The sequence below is a fragment of the Nilaparvata lugens genome, chromosome 6, assembly GCF_014356525.2.
Source record: "Nilaparvata lugens isolate BPH chromosome 6, ASM1435652v1, whole genome shotgun sequence".
NCBI lineage: Eukaryota > Metazoa > Arthropoda > Insecta > Hemiptera > Delphacidae > Nilaparvata > Nilaparvata lugens.
The window spans coordinates 28,632,890-28,655,105 of NC_052509.1; the positions used below are offsets into that span (position 1 = coordinate 28,632,890).

Consider the following 22,216-nt stretch of genomic DNA (forward strand, 5'->3'; position numbering starts at 1 on the left):
CATAATATCTCTGAGCTTTGTAGAGTGTGAATATTGTTTTTTGAAAAGTGAAAGTGACATAACCTATATATTTTTGATTCGGACTGTATAGTATAAATTGGAAATGGGACAGTTTTGGGCATGAGCCTGTTGTGCCTTTCCTCATGTCAAGCATTTATACACAATGTGATAAATAAATGTGATGAAATATACTACTTGAACTATAAATCAAATACACTACAATCACAGTTCCACAGTACGGTGCCGTCGAACCTCGTATAAAGAACCAGTAAATAACGAAATCCTGTAACAAAGTTTCTTACACAACATTTCAAAATTTCTGATGACTTTTAACCTTCATTATATCGAATTTCTCTCTATAGCGAATATTTTCAGAATAATCAACTTTGTTTCATAGACTATCAACTAATATTGAACGAATTTCAGACTTATACTACAAGATAGTTGGTAGTCGAGTACAAAGTTTATTAAACCATTGCTCCCATTTGATGTGTTGGACTCAGTGAATGTGATGTGACCAGCACACTTTATTCTTCAAGTTATTCAAAAATTCAAGTTATTCTTGAGCTATTTCTCTTCCGAATTCTTATAAAATGACATAGCCCAAAATAAGTGTAGGTCTCCACACAATTTCTAGTTTAGAGATATAGGCAACAAAATAATTTTGATGATCAAATACACTACTAATATGCACTCAATAATCACTGGAAATTATAAATTTTGAGTTATTTGGAACTATTAAAAAGTCGGGGAGAAAAATAGCTCACTCATAAAAGCACAAAATTCTCTCTATATCTACTCAAATTTTAAGAAATTTACACATCAGATTTGAAGTGTAAATCACTTATACAGTACATCATGATACATCATGTTTATTTATTCATTCACTTGATTAGTCATACATTTTTAATTTAATTCGATTTCATCATAATTTTATTGAATTAATCTCTTTCTCTCATGGTCTAGTCATAAGGTGTTTTAGTGTAGTTTTTGATTATTTTAGTAGACAGGTTAGATTTAAGGAGAGTGTTGGACAAGCTGTCTAAACTTGATTGGTGCCCATTCTGCGCACCTAAAAAAAAAATACAAGACGAATTATTGTCATGCTAGATAAGCTATTACATTTTATTTTCTAAAAATTTCTTCATTTTCACCTTTTTTGTATTTACATTGGTAATGGATTTTATATGAATAAACAATCCATTTGACATGCTTATCAAGAAAGGTGTACCGAGATTCCGAAAATTCTTATTTTATAGCTATTCTAGCTACTCATGAATATGTATTTCATTTGTAGAGGTTCTGCCACTCGTTGAGTTCCAGCTAGAGAGTGGGATCAGTGAGGAGGAAGCTATGAGACTACTGGAGACTCCAGCTCCTAATCAAGGTCAGGAGGGCTGGAGTCAGAGAATTGAGGAGAATTTCCAGACTATGAGGCTGGAAGAGGAAAGTCCCATCATGACTGATCAGTTCACTGCTAAGCTCATGAATTTTGAGGTGCGTACATGTGAACAAATTTGAATTTTTAAGGCTGTGCAACAGCCTGAAAAAAACTTTTTACTCGTGATATTTCCAAAATTTTTGAACTTCTTTACAAGGTATCAGAATATTTTTTTTCTCAGGAAAATTATTTTCCCGATTATTACTTTTTGAGATATGAGCGCCTAAAGTTTTAAGTTTAGTGACAAATCATTTCAAATTTGATAAGAGATAAATTCATGAAATTTTGAGGATGAATAAAACGAAAATTTCCTGAAAATATCAATTCTTGATAAAGTTTATATTAAAAATATTCAATACTAGTTGTACCCTGCCACGCTTCGCAGTGGCACATTGTGATTGAATGGTTGAGAAATGAGAAAAAAACAAAGAATACATTTCATATAAGTTCAATTTTGCAATACTTGTTGATATACAATATTTTTTGTTTTTCCACTGTCTACGTAGATATAATGACTATCAGGTTTGCCGACTCGTGAACACGCAACATACAGTTGTCCATGTGAAAAGCAATCCGCATCTAAATCTAGACCACACAATTCTAAAGATTGACCTTGAGCTTTATTGATTGTGATTGCAAATGCCAATCGAATTGGGAATTGCAATCTTTTAAATTGAAATGGTGTATCGGTCGGGATCATGGGTATTCGAGGATGAGGACATCTTCACCTTTGAAAGGCCCCGTTAAAATCGTTGCTTCCACTACGTTATTCATTAATTTCTCAACTGCAAGTCGCGTGCCGTTGCAGAGTTTTGGCTGATTAATATTCCGCAAGAGGATAATTGGCACACCTACTTTCAATTTCAATATGTGTGGTGGTATCCCTGGCAGATCAAGTGAGTTTAAAAATTCTGTTGGATCAAATCAAATTTATTTGCCATACAATAAATACATATTCAAAAGATAATAAAAGAAAATACATAATTTTATAATCAAAAGTATAAAATAATTAAAATAAAAATTAAGCATAAATAATACCAAAATCATAATTAGATTCTCAATGGTAATCCGGCATCACCAGCAAAAGGAATCAAGCCTTGCCCGCTGGTGAGAGTTGCAATCAGCTTGTTACATTGGTTGTTTCCTAGTTTTATACAATAATAGAGAAAAAAATAATCTGCGCTTTAAAATATGCTTTAAAAAATTAGATTATGCCTTCAATTGAAAAGAAATAGTTTTCTCTTATCCATTTTTTTAGTATTTTGTAATTAATTTTTGCTTCCAGATCAAAAGGCAATTCATTTATGAATCTTGTACTTATATAAATGAGCTGTCTTCTAACTACTGTTAGTTTTGTTTTATAAATTTTATATTTATAGGTTGTATTTGGTCTTAAATCATATTGAACTATATCATTTAATAAAAATTTGTTTTTATACTTATATATTTTGCTAAATTTTTCAAGTACAATTGCCTTACAGTCATCACATTAAATTCTTCAAATAGCAGATTCGTTGGATGCAATCGAGGTTTATTCAATATTGTTTTAATAATACACTTTTGAGTGATAAATAAGTTATTTAAATGACTATCGAAAGCCCCACCCCAGATTGTTATCCCATATTCTAATATGGATTGCACACCAAAGCAAAATATACTGTTTTTAAATCCTGAAGTTTGAGTATTTTGTTAATTTTATAGAATTTGAAAGAAATATATTTGAGTTTTTTACATAAATAAGCTAAATGAAAATGCCATTTCAGGTATTCGTCAATAATTATCCCTAGATATTTTAGGTTACTTACATTTTCAATACTTGGACAAACGCAGATATTCTTGTCTGTGCACTCAGAGTGAAGTTTAATTTTTAAATGAATACTAGGCTTTCCTGCTGCATTTGCTGAGAATGAGACATATTTAGTTTTTTGAACATTCAAACTCAGAGTGTTCAATTCCAGCCATTTTTTAATTTTACACATATCCCTTTCAGCAACCCCGAACGCATCATCCCAGTTTTTCCGCGCGAAAATTATAGCTGTATCATCAGCAAATGATACAAGTTTACCACATTCTAAATTTAATTTTAAAAGGTCGTTTACATAGAGCAAGAACAAAATAGGAGATAAAACGGTTCCCTGAGGCAATCCAAACGAAGATAAAGTGACAGAACTTTTTTGAAAATCTATTGATAAAATTTGTGACCGGTCTTGCAAGTAGCTTTTTATTAGATCAAGGGCGATTCCTCTAATTCCCATTTTATCTAGTTTGATGAATAAGTTGTTGTGTGGAACCGTGTCAAAGGCTTCTGACAAATCCAAGAAGATTGCCAAGGTCTTTTCATTTTTATTTAAACTATTTGAAACAATGTTCAAAAAATAGGCAAGTGCATCATTTGTGCTTTTGTCCTTTTGGAAACCGAATTGGTTCATATGAATAATATTATACTTATTAATATAGTTCAATAAACTCTTTTTTATACATTTCTCTGCTATTTTTGCAATATTACTTGAAAGACTAATGGGTCTATAGCTGCTAGGGGTTTTTTATCTCCACTTTTAAATAAAGGTTTTAAATTAGCGATTTTGAAATGATTTGGAAATACTCCTGTGCTAAAGATTTTATTTATAATGTAAGATAAAGGAGTTGAAATATATTCTGCTATGCGTTTTAATGTAATATTACTTAAGCCATCAAAGCCAGGACTTGAGCTATTTTTTAAAGTTTTGATTATTTCTTCTATATCTGCGGAACAAATTGGTTCTATGAACCAAGAATTTTGAAAATGGTGATCATGTTTCTCAAACTGTAACTCAGTTTCATCATTGGTTATCTCTATATTTTGAGCATGTTTCATTCCAACCGATGCAAAATAGTCGTTCCAAGTATTCGCATTGATGCTAATTTTATCTATGCCTGAATTTTTCTCATTTATAATATCATCAATACACTTCCAAAGATTTTTAGGGTTATTATTGCACTTATCTATTTGATTTTTATAGTAATTTGTTTTAGCAGTTGTGATCAATTTATTTAAGACTTCTCTATATTCTTTTAAATCTTGTTTTATTTTAATGTTAAAAGGCTCTTGCTTCATTTTTTTATACATTTTATCTTTAACATTTATTGATTTTATTAATCCCGGAACAATCCAAGGTTTTCATGCTCTATTCTTATGAGAAACCTTCTTCAACTGAGTTGATTTATCAATAAGTCTGTTAAGAGTATTTATAAAATATTCAACCATATCATTGACATCATCAAAAGCACCATTTACTATAGGAGACCAACTTTCCTCAGCCAATAACTGTCTTAAGATGTCATAATTGATTTTCTTTATATTCACGGGAGCTATTCTATCCTTAACAATACAGTCTACATATCCCAGATGAAGAGAGACCGAAAAATGATCTGAAACATAAGTTTTCAAAATATTTCCCATTTTACAATTTAATTTTCTATCATTATTTCTTAAAAAAATATGATCCAGACAAGACATCGAAGTCTCTGTTACTCTTGTATTTCCATTAATATAAGACTTGAATCCGTTGCTACTAAATATATCTATATACTCAATAATGAGCTTGTTATTTAAACTCATGTTCAAGTTCATATCACCTGCTACACAGACGTCAATATCTCTTGGAATTGATGTTATTTAATTATCTAAACTAGTTAAGAATCTAGGAACATTGCAGCTAGGGGATCTATAAATGCCAATCAAATTTAAATATTTACCACTGATGGTTTTAATATTAAGGCATATAGAGTTGCATTCTTCAATATCGCAGTCCAATGTAGTAAAATATATTGTATCTCTCACATATATACATAAGCTATCGCATTTATTAACTTTTGAACTTTTATTAACCACCCTGTAACCTGGAATGTTGAATGTAAAAGGGATATTTTCATTCATCCATGTTTCTGTAAGGATTATTATGTCGTAAGAAGCTTGACAGCTTTGAATAATACACAAAAATTCATTGAAATTTCTGCCTAAACTACGGACATTCATTACATAAATATTGAAAAAAGTTACATCTTTATTTTCACTAGCAGGTAAGTAACTTAAATAATCATCTATTTCATTTGTTGGATTATTATCACCATCATACAAATTAAAAAGTTCCTCTACATCAACCATCGCGAAAAACAAAAACCAATCAATAACAGTCTATTTTTTCTCTTCCTGCTCCAAGTTCGGTCCTATCCACTTTCCGAAGTCTCGTTTACAATCCTCGATTCCGCGCAAAGGTTGTCCAAATCAGCCTTACTGGAAATTCGAATGGGTCTGGTCTCTTCATTCTCTCTCATGAAAACTTTCCCATTTCTGGTCCATACGAATTTGTAGTTTCGATTCTTCGCAAATAATCTCGTTGAATAAAGTAGTTCCTTATAGAAAGGTGAGAGATTCTCGTTTATGTACACGGGTCCGTCATTCAAATGTTTATTCACATTCACAGTTCTTAGTTGCATTTGTAGATCGCCTCCATTTTTATTTCCTTCATTCATTTTAGCTTTATCCTTAAGCTCTCTAAGATATTTTCTATAATTCTGAATCAAATTATTTCTTACTGCACGACTAGTGAATCTTACTATGATCGGTTGAATTTTGCCCTTGGTGGCAGGAAGTCTATGTGCAATGTCAATTTCCTCTTCTCTGATATTGATATTGAGACATTTTGCAACATCTTTGACAATCAAATTCACATCTTCTCCTTTGGTAAAAGGCAAGCCGTGAAGTTCCAGATTATTTGCTCTCGTATATTGTTGTAGCTCATTTAGTTGTATTTCCATATCGGTCATTTTTTTTTTTAAGCAGTTGTTTTCTTTAATAATAGATTCGTAATCAGATTTATATTTCTCGATTTTAATCTTGTATTCATCCATCATTGACGAGACAAAATTAACAGACTGACGAAGCTCCCCTATTTCATCCCTGATTGATTTCATTTCTGATGAAATCGTTTTTCTGATCTCCTTAAGAAGTTCATCCTTGAAAGTTGAGGGAATAGTGTTACTATCCATATCAAATGATAAATTAGATTTACAATTTTGACACTTCCACTGTTTCTTTCTCTGCTTTGGAAGCTTCTTATAGTTTAATTCGTCAAATGCAACACACTTGAAGTAGAAGTGCAATGAACAAATGCTACAAGTGATTATTTCTTTTTCCGTGTATTTTTTATTACAACTGCAACTGCATTTTAACATAATTAAGGGAATTTTTCATCTCAGCATTTTTTATTACAACTGCAACTACATTTTAACATAATTAAGGGAATTTTTCATCTCAGCATTTTTTAAATTGTATAAATAGTGAGCAAGGGAAACACCAAAAATGAATAAATTACTCTCTTAAAAAAAACGGATAGGTTATTGAAAGGATATTATTAGGAAGAGCCTAGAGAGCGATCAAGGCACTGGTTTGAGACAGGAAGCTCCTGGTCAATGAATTTTGGTCTTCAAAAGGAAAAGAGAGATTAAAAGCTAACTTGTTGTTATCTACCTTAGATAATGATAGGATAGACACTTTCCTTATCTCTTACAGAAAATACTACGTACCGGCCTCTGTTCATGTAGATACTGTTCAATGAAAACCAAAAAAGTAAATTATCTTCTTATCCAAAAATAATTGAAACAATATGTGAATGAAATCTTAAAGAGCAGAATTTTATATTCACAACAACACAACACACTCACTAATTTCACTAGAAAATCTCCACAAAAATAACAAAAATTTATAGGAGAAACAACCAACGATGCTCACTCAACCAATTTTGACTCGCAACTGGATAATTAACTACTTCATCAGCTTCCACAACGGTGTCTATCGACTTATATGTAGTTTCACCACTTTGAATACTGGATTGAATAACATTATTAAGTTGATAGACATCTTTATTCTTTGCGGCAAGGATAGCTCGTTCACTGAGCCAATCATGATTTCTATGATTTATTTGAATGTCAGGAAATACTTTTTCGATCAGTTCTTCTTTCGATGTAACTAAATTACAAAAAATATCGGGAAGTGATATTCGTCTAGACGTCTCATCAACTGGCAGCTGACCGTTTCCAATTTCCAGTAACTGTCGTGAGAATAACTCCATCAAATGCAGCAGTCGCAGTTCGGGTTGGTGCTGGCATTCCTAATTGACTAAGAACTTTATTTGTAATAGCTAAGCACTTGTCTTCAATATTTATCAATGCTTCGTTGTAAATGGCTTCTGTAAATTCTAAGGTCATATTGGCATTTTCAAGGCGTACTCTATGCAAAATATCCTCAGCCATATGCGAACGATATCTTTCCCATAACTCTGTGGGAGATGAAGGAAAGCAAGCGGTCAATATAATTGCGAATAATGCGCGAATTTGGTTTGGATGTGCAGTGTTGCACGCGTCATTGATGCATATGTTCCACTGTTGGTCATTTTCTAATAAATTCAGAGCTTGACACGTAGCGCGAAAAGTGGCATGTGTGACGCCGTCAAATATTTTTAATTGCTGGAAAGATCTAGGACCAGGCACATTTACCAATAACATGCGAAGGAAAAAACATTCATCTTGATTGGGATGCACTGTATAAAGTCTACCAATTGTATTTTCTTTGAAAATGCCAGGGTGACCGTCGACTGGCTCCCCTCGTTTGCGCCGTACAAATACTTTTCTAGTTACATTCCATGTGTAGTAAGAGGGAACTTCTGAATACATTAGTGTTCTGGCGAAAGCGTCTTCCTGGCATAAGGTGATAAAAGCAGTCAGAGTTGTACCAGGTGGATTAAGGGCTCTTTCTTGCACATTTGCATCTGTGAAATAAACACGCTGTCCATTTTCTAAATGTACTGCCAAGTGAACCACAGCTGGATTGCGTTCATGCATGGGAAATGAAAAAATTCGCCATGCAGCCTCATTGCTGCTTATGTATCTTCCAGCCTGGTATTGAGCAATTTCATCAACATCTCGTACTGCATTATTGTCAAAATTATCAGATTGCACACTAAAAACTGCCATATCGCTGCCTTTATCAACATATTTACAGATATATTTAATTGATTTCACGGAATTACAATATTCTACGTTTATGTGGGCTTGGTATGTTTTTGACAGTAAAGGAGAATATGGAACCACCCAACGGTTGCCTACATCAATATCACCATTTTGCATGTGTATAGTTGCCGAATTTCCACCATCTTCAGTTGATCGTCTTCTATACCGAGGATATCCATCGTCGCCTGTTACTGTTGCTTAAACCGTCGCCTGTTGGCTGTAATTGCTTAGAGCATTTCCCATCTACCATGCATGGTGAATTTGGATTTAGTGTACCACATGGTCCATGTATCATGTTTTTGATGATCACTGCATGCAAATCCTCATCGCCGTCAGCCCGTGGTATCTCAGCGCATATCACGTCATCGATTTCGTCTGAAGTTATTTTATTGTAGAGCCAGATTAGTATATGCGCATGTGGCAATCCTCTAGATAGATAGATAGATAGATATATATTACGTCTGGTTGGCCTCAACAGCGTCAGACAAGTCAAAGTGCTAGCAAAAGCGAGACACCATTAATTTTTCATTAAATTTATATCTAGTATTTAATTACTATTTGTCTTTGACTCTATTACAGTAATCAAAATAGTCCTTCAGACTATAAAAGCATTCCTCCTTTAGAAATAATTTCAATCTTCGTTTAAACTTTTTTATCGTTAATATTTCCCGCAACCGAATTGGTAGTACTTGGTAAATCTTTCTACCAATATAACTGGGTTTTTCTTCATACAAAGTCAATTTATGATATTCCGAGAAGGTACTCTTATGCCGTGTATTATATTCATGCGTCTTATTAATAGTCTGTAGTGAACACCTTCTAATATATACACACATTTCCAAAATATAGAGACAGGGAACACTGAGAATCTCCATTTTAATAAAATAGTCCCTCTCTTCTGCCATTCCACTGAATACATCCAGCAGCGCACAGATCCAAATACTTCAAGTTTCACAATGAAATCCATCAGCGATTTAAGCTTTTGTCGGAAAACACGTGCTATAATGTCATGCTTATCCACGTGTGATTGCCCAGGAAGTAACAGCTGCCGTATCTCGTCCCAAACTGGATTGCATGTGAAAGTGATAAATAAATCTGGACGCCCATAATGACGAACATATGACATTGCATCTTGAGCATATTCTTGCATGTGACGTGGACTGCCAATGAATGAAGATGGCAAAATAGTTAGCTTTCCAACGCTGGTTGTATTACCGTCATTCACAACTGCATCTCGCAAATGAATATATTCTTCAGAGCGTAGTTTAGTCTGATTCAAACGGAGAAATAGCAAACGTTCCGTTTCAATTTTTGCATACATATCCACAAGGTACTGGTGAAATAACTGACGGAATTTAAAAATATGATTGTCCTCGTTCCTCCGAATCATTAAGCGGTATGCGTAAAAGTTCATTGAGCTGCACTTTTTATTGATTTCTGCACCATTTACTGGATTTATCATTTTCACATTGAAATGATATCCATTAGCACCATCCCAAAAGATCACTGGATATTGTAAAGCATCGTAACAACGGTGAGTTTCTGCTACGTTTATTAATTGATTATTTCTTCGATGGAGAACAATATCTCTAGGTTGGAACTGATCTCCAACTATGACAATTATTGCTACTTCGTCTATAGTTGGAGCATTATATCTCCGGACATGTTCTCCAGCGGGAGTTTTGTCTGCGTGAATAAGAATTTTGTGGGTATCTGATGGCATTATATCAATTGCTGTTTTGAACAAACGCACCAAATTGTTCCTTTCGTGAAGGAGCTCCTGCAGCTGCGAAATAATGGATCTTCTTAGAGAGTTATGTATTCCACAACGTGCATCTACTTCATCTCTATCATCACCAATGAAGTAAATTTGTAGGAATTTATGGTCACTATCTGAGAACGGGAGCAGGGAGCCAGCTTTGTGATATATTTGCCCTTTGATTTTAAAAGTTGGCATAAATTGAGCAGTCACGATTTCCGCACCAAATGACGTCATTTGGAAGCAAGAGTTATATTTCCTGATGTTCGATAAGAAATGCTTCGATTCAGCGGTAGATCCAGCAAGTAAAGTTTTGAATGGCTGTGGTTGTGCATCAAGTTGAGGCAATTTGATTTTTCCGCCAGCGCAACACATCCCTTTCGTTTCATTATTAAACTTTAGAGCCTGGCAGTAGCTACATACATGACTCATCTGACCAATGACAACATGCTGACTTGAACTATAATCAACAGCTGGATTGTACCGGAACGCAAGACGATTGTATTCCAGATGCAGATCAGCTGTTCTTTCTGTTCGTGTTTCAGCTATCCTCACCCTTTCGCGTTCATTTCGTTCAAAACGAACCAAATTTGTTGCTGCAGAACGCGACTGACGTGCTCGCAATCGTGCATCCTCAAGCCTGGCTGCTCGTCTTTCTGCTGGGTCTACGTTGCGTGTCTGGATGGTGCTTAGCCTGTTCCTCTCTCGTACGGATGCTCGCTCTTCCACAGTCATATTCGAAAGCCGTCTCCGTGAGACGGCCAAAATTTGACTTTCTGCGAGGCATTATTTCGGTTTTCACTGAAACAGAAGAAAGGAAAATATGTGTGTGTATCACTTTACACACACGTAAGAAGTGAAACTTCCTTATGACATATCATTTTTCGTAAAATGACTTACTATTTACTAATTGAAATTATTTATTGAAAGTAATACAATTATTATTAGATGACTGCCAATTTAACGAACATGCATTAATTTTTTAGAATTCAAAATAAATGAATAAATTATTAAATGTTTATTTAATTATAAAAAATTAATAACATAATATATATGAAAAATATAAGAAAATTATTAGAAATAGATGATTAAATAAATGCACGTCTTTATGTTTTCATTTCCTAACTGTGAACTGTTTTACATTTCATTGTTATTTTATTTGATTTTATTATTGAAATTAATTGATGTTAACTATATTAACATTCGTAATAATTAATAATTGAGTTGAGTTTATTGTTTTATGATTGTTGGCATTATTGATTTTGTTAACAGTATATATGTATTTATTTTTAGTGTATATTTTTCTCTTAATATTTTAAAATTTTTCACAAATACAGGGTGATTCATAATTATGGTGAAATATTTTAATACGTGATAGTAGAGGTAAAAATAAGAAAAAAGTTCATATAAACATATATCCATAAATGCTTCATTAGCGAGCTATACAGGGTGAAAGATTTCGACCGGAATTCAGTTCCTCTGGTGAAATATACCGATGCTGAATTGTTTGGGGAATAGTTTTTGAAAAAATTATGATGGATTCATATGGAAAAATATCTGAAAAATTGAATAAAACTAGTCTGGAAGCTGTAGTGTGAGTAGTTTTTGAGAAAAACGTTGAAATATGCAAAAAAATTAAGTAGAAAAACACAGACTTCTACGTTTGATGCCCAATAACTTTCTTTAATGACCAGCAAACAAATAATTTTTTCGCAATAAAAATTGTAGAGAATTTAATTCTGAAACCTTAGTGTAAATTGTGAAATTCGATTATTTTTTTAGTCGTAATTTTTTTAAAGTCGTCAAAACAGCTGTTCTACAGATGAAATATCTCGACTATGTGTTATTTTTATGAACTGCGCTACCTACCTACCTCATGCACGAGAAGGAGGTTACTAAGTCCATTTCTCAAGGATGGGGTGGACCCCCCATTAGTTTCCCAGAGAGGAGAATCATGCCAGTTGATAGAGCTGATAAAAAGCTATCCATTTAATAAATTTGAAGAAAATCGTTACAGCCGTTTTCGAGAAAACCGTGAAAAACATGGTTTTTTAGTGATTATCCGCCATTTTTCTCAAAAATATTACGGAACTCCTGCAATTTTCCCAGAAATGAGACTCATGTCAGTTGATAGAGCTTATAAATAGCTATCCATGGTATAAATTTGAAGAAAATCGTTAGAGCCGTTTTCGAGAAAACCGTGAAAAACATGGGTTTTTAGTAATTATCCGCCATTTTTCTCGAGAATATTACGCAGCTCCTGCAATTTTCCCAGAAATGAGACTTATGTCAGTTGATAGGGCTCATAAATAGCTATCCATGGTATAAATTTAAAGAAAATCGTTAGAGCCGTTTTTGAGAAAATCGTGAAAAACATGGTTTTTTAGTAATTATCCGCCATTTTTTCCGCCATCTTGAATTGAATTTTATTGAATTTCTTATTGTCGGGTCCTCATGGTATAAGGACCTTAAGTTTAAAATTTCAAGTCAATCGGTTAATTAGGAATGGAGTTATCGTGTTCACAGACATACACACATACACACACACACACATACACACACACACACACACACACAGACCAACACCCAAAAATCATGTTTTTGGACTCAGGGGACCTTGAAACGTATAGAAAACTTGAAATTGGGGTACCTTAATTTTTTTTGGAAAGCAATACTTTCCTTACCTATGGTAGTAGGGCAAGGAAAGTAAAAACAAACTGTAAGTTAGACCTACTGTAACCGCGCTGTGTTTTGTTTAATCAATTAACCAGTTATTTGTAACCATTCCACTTTGCTTTTGTGTTAACTTTTTAAAAAATGGCAGGTAATCTTAGACATTATTCATACTCCGAATTAGCTGATATGCATTGAATGTATGGAGTGGGACACTACTGTAATAGTTCAAAAACTATTCCCCAAACAATTCAGCATCGGTGTATTTCACCAGAGGAACTGAATTCCGGTCGAAATCTTTCACTCTGTATAGCTCGCTAATGAAGCATTTATGGATATATGTTTATATGAACTTTTTTTCTTATTTTTACCTCTACTATCACGTATTAAAATATTTTACCATAATTATGAATCACTCTGTATATTGATAACCGACTCCTGGCAGACAACCTTTTCGGTTATGCCAAAATTGAATGGCTTAGTTTGTTTTCTTATTTCCTTGAATAATTAATTATGCATATGAAATGTTTTTATTTTATTTTTTTTGTTTTTTATCCTTAGCTGTTAAATAAAGGCATTTTTTATTCATTTATTCATTATTCAATTAATATTTGCTAGTTTTAATGTGATTATATTTATATACATTAACTGATACCTATGAACAAAAAGCGAGGTTAATGTGATAAATATGTTAAATAAATATGTTTTGTCATTGATTAATTAGTAAACTAATATTTTACATATTTATTCAATTAATTAATATTAAATAAATAATAATTACAAAAAAATAAATCATGGTTGTCAGCGAGTTTTTTCCTCGCTTTTGGCAGATGGCGCGGTCACTGGTACACAGCTGATCGTTAAAAAACCTGTTTTTTCGCGGTCGCGGATATGTGACTTATGCAAAAAAATGTAATTGGGAACTAAATTGTTTCTCATGTGACTGCGTCATTACTATTGCGGTTGTCAGCGAGTGTTTTCCTCGCTTCTGGCAGATGGCGCGGTCACTGGTACATCAGCTGCAGCTGATCGTTAAAAACCTGTTTTTTCGCGGTCGCGGATATGTGACTTATGCAAAAAATAGATAAAAACAATCCTTGATGCGGATTTTATAACATGTTAAAATTTCAACTCAATCGGTGCAGTACTTTTGGAGTTTTTGAAGCGTACACAAACCAACATAACATTTTTATATATATAGAAGATTAAATTAATATTTTAATATTTAAAAGAAATTTTTAGAATAATTTTCTCGAGTATGATTCTTACATTTGTTGATTTTATTATTTGTTATGATTGAAGTGAATTTGTGTTGTTGGCAGACTGGTTCGGATGTGTTTGTGCCGGTGACAGTGAACCGAGCGACCCTGCTGTCAATGGATGCAAGCACTGTGCTCGTGTGCCGGTGGCCCCCGCCCCTCAGGGCGCAGTACTACAGAAACCTCCTACCTGAATTACAAATAACCCTTTGTTCCTCGTGCAATAAGGTAGACGCATTTCATTTTTAATCCTGTCATAAATCTAGTATCTATATTATATGAATTATTACTGTTAATAATTTTCACGGAATATGCGAAAAGCAGGTGCTCACTTGGAGGTATGCTGTTAACGTGTGGTGTCGCTGCCAGAACCATGCCATAAATCTATTATTATCAAAAGGTTTCAAGTTCAAACTCTGATCGAAACGTTTAATTGAATTTAACGTTTGAGAATCATTTCAATCTGTCAGCTTTGGTTGAATGAAAAACGTTGGTGTTCTAAACATAAGGAATGATGAATTTATGGCTACCTCAAACTTTTATGAATAAGATTTATTTCGAGATATCCATATCTAATAATCGAAGTGTAAAGTTTATAATTTTATAAAAAAAATTAAAATTAATAAAAATTAAACTTACGAAGTAATAAATCCCATTGGCGAATTTTGTTGACAAAGTGAGGCACATCATGATTTGGAGTAAACAAATCAAAGCAACTGGCGGCAAAGATCCCAGAGAAGAGACGATTGGAGGCATTGTGTTGAGGAGGCCAAGGTCCACCCAGGACTGTAGAGCCAACTAAAGTAAAGTAAGTAAGTAAATCAAAGCAATTTCACAAATTAAATAATATTGTATAGGGCTAGTCTTTATCTTATTTCTGTTTTACAGGTGTTCCACGTTGATGATTTTGAAATGAAGATTCTTCAGAATGGCCATTGTCCCTTCTGTAGGACCAAGCCAGACACCTATAACATAGTAAATGAACAAGAAAATGGTGGATTCATGTAGGTCTTATTTGTTTATATTAGCTTTTGGAGCTCAACAATAGACGTTCTCTATTGAAATAGTTGTGAAAAGGCGAGTAATGTCCAATTCCATCAATTAAATGGTATTGAATATTAATCATGAAATACTCGATTGATGAAACATTATTTTTATACTTTAAATTTTATAATAGATAATAATACGTTGAAAATGTACAATAGAAGCGAAGGATTCGCTCCTTTTTTATTCAATCGTTGATATAATCGGTTGTTGATAATTCAAAAACCTAGGTTAGGTACGACTACAGTAATTAAAACCACAGTATGGCCATTGACTGTCAAACTTTTGATTGGCTTGCTCGATCACGTGGTACAAATCCGCCATTAGGACTCGTAACAAACTTTATAATCATATCTTATTGCATTGAAAACTTGAAACTTTTCTTCTACCGAACTTATCTTGGATCACTCCTTCTACCGATTGCAAACATATTTTGAATTTACCATGATTTTGGTATAGCATTTTCGAAGGTAAATTTATTGTACTTTAATAGAGCAAAAAAACACTAATAAACCGCAAAACATCAATCCTCCATAGCTTTTGCAAACCACTTATTGGGAACCACTGATCTAGATAAATATGCCGATGAATTTCAATTCATGAAATATTCAAGTGCTGATTAAAGACTTCTTGACTTTTCTGATTGATTCTCTTCAATTCCGAGTACCCTACCCATAACATGTTCAAATGTTCAATAGCTGTTAATATATGAGTTTCGAGTTCAATTCCACGAGCAGTGGTTAAGATTTTAAACATCCTAAATATCTGTACCTCGGAGGCACAAGACACTATGTCCAATTTCCTAATTTTTCAGGAGAGCAGTTTACAACTTTTTCAACTTCAAACAGCAATTAGTGAAAAGTTGACAACATTACAACACAATGTCGTATATAATTATTCTTTATTAATATATCTCATCATGAATCCAAAAATCCATTCAATTTTTTTTATTGAATTTTGAAATGCATGTAGTGGACATAGTGTTTTGTTCCTCTCAAAATCTTGTCAATAGTTGCCTCAGTATTGGTATTTGTCATGAAAATAAATTACAAATTTTACTTATTCTTCATGGTTTTATTCTAATAAATACAACATTTTGTATTAGTTATCATTCAGGGTTAATTACTACTACCTACTTAACTACTTACTAGGATATGGGATGAATGCTGAACTTCTTACTGTATCTCTATGTTATCATCATCTTCTAGTGGATATTCAGTGGTTTGATTCAAATGAGTCAAATTTCTATAGAAGTCATGACAGATGGTGGGAAGAAAAGGCAACAATTAATTAATGTCATAGTAGTTTTGTTCTGAAATTGGTATGGAACCTGTTGAGATTTGGTTGTGTTTCTGGGAACTATACTCCTTGTCTAGGAAATCTCACTTGGTTTATCTCTTGGTTTTCACCATTGAAATCGTTTCTCAAGAATAGTTTTCCAATTTTGTCCTGGTGGACTTGTAGCTGGACACACGTTGATAATAGAAGTGGTCTTTGTTGATGTCCTTCTTTCTATTCACAAAAGGGGGTTTACATGATTGCCTTCTATCAAATAGTGAATTGAAGTTCTTGAAATCAAAGAGTTGCATGTTATGGACTGTGTAATTACTTGCCTCACTAGCTGTTGCCAGTCGCATGGTGTTAAAATGGCAAGATTATTGAGCTTCTTTCTCTTTCTGTCAATTAAAGCATGCACACCGTCAGCCTCCATATGGGTATGACCTTTCAGTAGGAACTTCTTTATTATTGCCTCAATCTGGGGATTGATTGATTTATGAAGCATAAAAAAACTCATGACAACACTTATGTTTTTATTTTGGCCATAGCTATTGTCGGTCCAAAGTATGATTATCTTCTATTGCACTACCAGGAATCACACTATCCGCCCATTTCAAAATTGAGGAGGCAATTTAATTTCCTCCACGGGCACCTTTCGATTCATCTACATCATGCAGTGCAATGAGGAGTCTGATGAATCATACAATGTGAAATTCAATGTCCAAAGCTTCCTTTTATAGAAACTAATGCAGTTCGTTGTGAGTGGTGATAGTAAGCATTTCTGCAGATCTCCAGTTGTTTCTTTGTGTCTTGGTGAGCCTTTAGCCATAGTAGTGTCACGCTTTTTCAAGTCATACCTCATTCTAGATTCATTGAGATGTGCATCATGATCTGCCTTTATACATTCTCTCTTCTTGACTCAAATCATTCTTAAGCTTAGCATTGAAAATATCACATGTATCACAGGTGTCTATTTCAGGAGGTTTAAATGAAAACTTGGACTGTTTGTTGAAAATATCATAGTACAACCATTTATTTCTTAGCTCTTAATTTTTGATCAATGTTTTTTTTTCATTACAGTCAGTATAAAGTTCATTCATTTTTTCTATGATTAGCTCTGTGTGCAAATATTTCCTCTCACTCTCCTCTCTTGAGTAATGACTCTCATATTGTGGGAAAGAAGAAATATGTTGTTTGACAAGGTTTTTGATTTTCATCAGGAGTTTTATTGCTTGGTGTCTGCCTACCTCCTTTATATTCTTGTACTAAGACCCTGGTTCAAGTTTCTTCAACATATTGATTGACATATTCAACACTACTGTGTTAGAAACTGAAAGTGTGTTCAAAAAACATGACCTTACACACCCCAAGTCGATTCATATTTACTGTAAAATAATAGTAGAGCAGTGATTTATCTTTTGATTAAGTAGAATTTTCATTTCTTTTCCTTGATTCTTACGGATCTCTGGCTTTCAAGACATGATGAGATAAACTGCCTCTTAACATCTATAGTCCTTTTTCCTCACTTCAGTAAGAGTCAAAAATCTTTTGCCGTTCATTCTTTGGTAACTTATCAAAGCATTTCAACCTGCAATTACAAGATGGCTTCATTAATCTCGCAGGAACAACTTTCCCCCTGCAAGTTTTCTTTTCCGAATACTACTTGCCCAATCATTAGCATGGACCACACGTTTTTCCCTTTCTGTGTGCAGTGAGATTTATTATTCACTTTACTCTTGACAACTTCTACCTCTTCAAAAACAGCTTCATTATCTGGAATATTCTCATCATTACTGCTTGGATATAAATCTTCAGCAATTAAGTTTTGTATTGCGTCATTGCTTATCTGACCTACCTTATTTTTTTGGAAAATTATATGGGCCTATAATTATTATTGCTGTCCGATTCTGAGCTTTCCTCACTTCCAGGCACATAGTCTATCAGCGTCAGAATCATCACCTAACAAAATTTCATCAATACTTTTGTTGTCCTCGTTTTCATTGTAATTTCCTTGTTCGTCCTCATTCTCTTCATGATGATTTGCATCACCAGATGGATCTGGAACAAATTCAAATTTTCTATAGCCTAATGATTACTTTCTAACTGACTTCAGCAGGCTTGAACCTAGCCTTCAAATGTCGCATATGCAAGGGGCCCCCAATCAAATATCAAATTAGATTATACAGATCTTTGATTCCTGTCTTTTTAATAACTTTTTTTTATAAATCTGTTCTGTTTTTTTTATATTGTAATCCAACCAAAAGTCAAACACGAGAATAAAGAATGGCTAGTTTATAGTAGTTTGTATTTCTCTAATATCGGGGCACCGAGCTTCGCTCGTTATTTATTTATTGACTATTGATAAACCGAACACAATTCTTTAAAATGATTGGGGAAGGACTAACAGGCACAGCCCAAAACTGTTTCTTCCCCGAATTTTGATTTATACACTATAAATACACCAGAAAGTAGGTTATGTTCCATACACTTGAATTCAGGTTCAATTTTCAGTTCAAACATTTGGGAACAAAAAAGTTCTAATTTAGATTATTTACAAACTAAATTGAATAACAAAATAACACTCACTAATCACTTAAAATTGTCAAATAATGATCAACTTTGAAAATTATGATATACTCTAGTTTAGAAGGATTATCATGTCATGTCAACAAATCAGATTATTTTGATCAAGCCGATTAAATTGTCTAGCTAGATAATATTTCTCGCTGATTACACAGCTGGAAATAAATCTGTTTCCCACACACGCATCTTCTGTTTCGACAGACGACGAAATTATCATCTGTTTTTCCCAAGGATGAATAATTGTCATCCTTTTCATGTCCTTCAGCGAGTTTTCCCAGGGATGAAACCTAGTGCAATCGAATTTTTATATCATAAACCTACCATGTTCTAAATTTCGTGAAAATCGTTGGAGCCGTTTTCGAGATCCGTTGAACATAAATAACCAGATATAAAAATATAAACAGATATACAGAAATTGCTCGCTTAATATAATAGGATTATTTGTTAAGAGGTCTATTTCCTTCATGAATCAGAATCCGTTGTAATTTTTAGAACATTGCATAATGTTGAAAATTGGAATTTTTCATATATTTTTTGTTTGTATCTGAATAATGTCAAAGTGAAAAAGTGATCATAAATATGATCTATATAATACGAAAATATGCTTTAATAAGCAAGGGTGAGCGATTTTTTACTTATTTATACAATTAAGCTTCATTATAAAATTAAAGTATTTCGAATCTTAATGGCGGCGGCGGGAAGAAAGTTCCAATGGCCAAACTGTCTCTGATACGAGTATATTAATAACTGTAGGTACGACGACCGAGTATTAATACCATAGATTCTTATGAATGTTCACACATTTGCAGTTTGCAAACGTACCTTATAAATACTGTAATATAAAGACATGTTTAACATTAGTTAGCTCACCGGGCTGGAGAACTGCTCAAACTAAAATCGCCATTTTTTAAATTGGCTTTAACTTTCTATTGGTATTGAAATCGGAAATATTGTTTATTGGAGTTAGAAGAGAAGAATTTTTTTTCACATCCTGACTAAGTTTTGAAATTTTCTCTGAATACGCAGCTTTGAATATAGATATTGGTCATTTTTACTTACCATAGGTAAGGAAAGTATTGCTTAAAAAAATTAAGTTACCTAAATTTCTATAAGTTTCTTTGAAGGTCCCGTGAGTCCAATAACGTGGTTTTTGGGTATTGGTCTATATGAGTGTATGTGTGTCTGTGTACACAGCGATATCTCATCTCCCAATTAACGGAATGACTTGAAATTTGAAACTTAAGGTCCTCACAGTATAAAGATCCGACACGAACAATTTCGATCAAATGCAATTCAAGATGGCGGCTAAAATGATGTCAAAAACATGGTTTTTCGCGATTTTCTGAAAATTGGCGCCAATGTTGATCAAATTTATACCTAAAAAGGTCATTGATAAGTTCTATCAACTGCCACAAGTCCCATTTCTGTAAAAATTTCAGGAGCTCCGCCCCATTTATGCAAAGTTTGATTTTAGATTTCCAATTATCAGGCTTCAGATACAATTTAAACGAAAAATTTCAAGTGGGCATGAGAATGAAAATAATTGAGCATGAAAATCTCTACAATTAATGTCCAGTAACATTTACACCTTGAATTGAAATAAGCTCGAAATTCAAGAAAATGTGATCATTCAAATGCAAACTTAATGTGAGAGGCAACTGTTGCCATCCCTGAAAGATATAGCAGAATTGATCTCGTCAGATGATTATTTTTAAATCATATTCATAATGGCAAGGAAAGTTGTGTGAGTGCACCACACCAGATTTTTTGTGTATTAAAATAATGGTTAAAGTTCAATCAAGGATGAATTTTCAATTTGTCAACCGAAATTGAACCGCCTTAACGAGCTGAGAAGAATGAGCTGTAGTAGGATGAGATCTTATCATTGTGTCATAAGTAATGAGTGTTTAAATTTTTGATCCTTGAGATGTCCTTATGCGCTCCTCTGCACTGGAAAATACTGAATTGAACTGCATCTAACGGGTTATTCTCATAGAACATGATCTTATGAACTTGTCATTGTGCGAAATATCAATGTGAGGACAATGTAGTTGGTGATGATGGTTAAAGCTGAAAATGAGTTGTTTTTCACAATACAAGGAGCATCTAAATGGTAACAATCGGAAGATATTGCTGATCAAAAACTGAAATTCCTCAAAATTGATTTTTTTTTAAATTTCACTCATTTTTGAAAAATCATAACTCAGTACTCAATGGAGATAGAGAGTTCCGAATGATCTTATGTTATTCAGAATTTTATAATCTAAAAAAAGGCAGGAGCAAATTTTTCTGGAAAATGAGCCGAAAATACGAGGTTTTGGGCCATTCTGTATCTAGCACAAGGTAATTTTGCATGAAGAAATTGGTTCTGGACTTCTCTTATGTACCGTACCCAAATACTATATTAAAGTATCTGGTGTGGTACAATCACACAACTTTCCTTGCTCATTGAACTGTAAGCCTCATTCTCAAACGAGAATAATTTAGGGGAATAACATAATGACGATTGGCGGTAACATATTTATTTGAAACTACGATCAGACTACTGTATATATAATTGTTTTTGGAGTTCTTTTTCCTTTGTTTAAATTGTGAAATTTGATGATTTTTTCTTAAGTCGTCAAAACAGCTGTTCTACAGATGTAATATCTCGACTATGGTGTTCTTTTAATAAACTGCTCTACCTACCTACTTCATGCACGAGAAGGAGGTTACAAAGTCCATTTTTCTAGGATGGGGTGGACCCCCCATTAGTTTCTCAGGAAGGAGACTCTTGCCAGTTGATAGAGCTGATAAATAACTATACAGAGTATGAATTTGAAAAAAATCGGTCAAGTCATTTCTGAGAAAATCGTGAAAAACATGTTTTTTTAGTAATTATCCGCCATTTTTCTTAAGAATTTTACGGAGCTCTGCAATTTTCCCAGAAATGAGACTCATGTCAGTTGATAGGGCTTATAAATAGCTATCCATTATATAAATTTGAAGAAAATCGTTAGAGCCGTTTTCGAGAAAACCGTGAAAAACATGGTTTTTTAGTAATTATCCGCCATTCTTTCCGCCATCGTGAATTGAATTTTATTGAATTTCTTATTGTCGGATCCTCATGGTATAATGACCTTAAGTTTAAAA

General features: G+C 33.5%; 2 protein-coding genes across 3 annotated transcripts in view; one reads left to right on the plus strand and one right to left on the minus strand.

The window, feature by feature from the left end:
* Positions 1-15,863, plus strand: part of LOC111053694 (intraflagellar transport protein 122 homolog) — a 128,839-nt gene extending 112,976 nt beyond the window's left edge. Inside the window, 3 exon segments of the mRNA XM_039431419.1 lie at positions 1,298-1,497; positions 14,243-14,407; positions 15,068-15,863. Of these exon segments, the coding sequence (XP_039287353.1) occupies positions 1,298-1,497; positions 14,243-14,407; positions 15,068-15,187 (485 nt within the window). The 3' untranslated portion in view covers positions 15,188-15,863.
* LOC120351874 lies at positions 7,488-19,097 on the minus strand. Of its 2 annotated transcripts, none has more exons than XM_039430605.1 (2): positions 14,819-19,097; positions 7,488-11,048 (listed from the first exon to the last, which is right to left on the minus strand). In XM_039430605.1, exon 2 carries the CDS (start codon positions 10,980-10,982, stop codon positions 9,225-9,227), a length of 1,758 nt encoding a protein of 585 aa, XP_039286539.1. In that variant the 5' UTR covers positions 10,983-11,048; positions 14,819-19,097; the 3' UTR covers positions 7,488-9,224. Both variants share the same exon structure in this region, with proteins under 2 accessions (XP_039286539.1, XP_039286540.1).
* Positions 19,098-22,216: the final 3,119 nt, after the last annotated feature.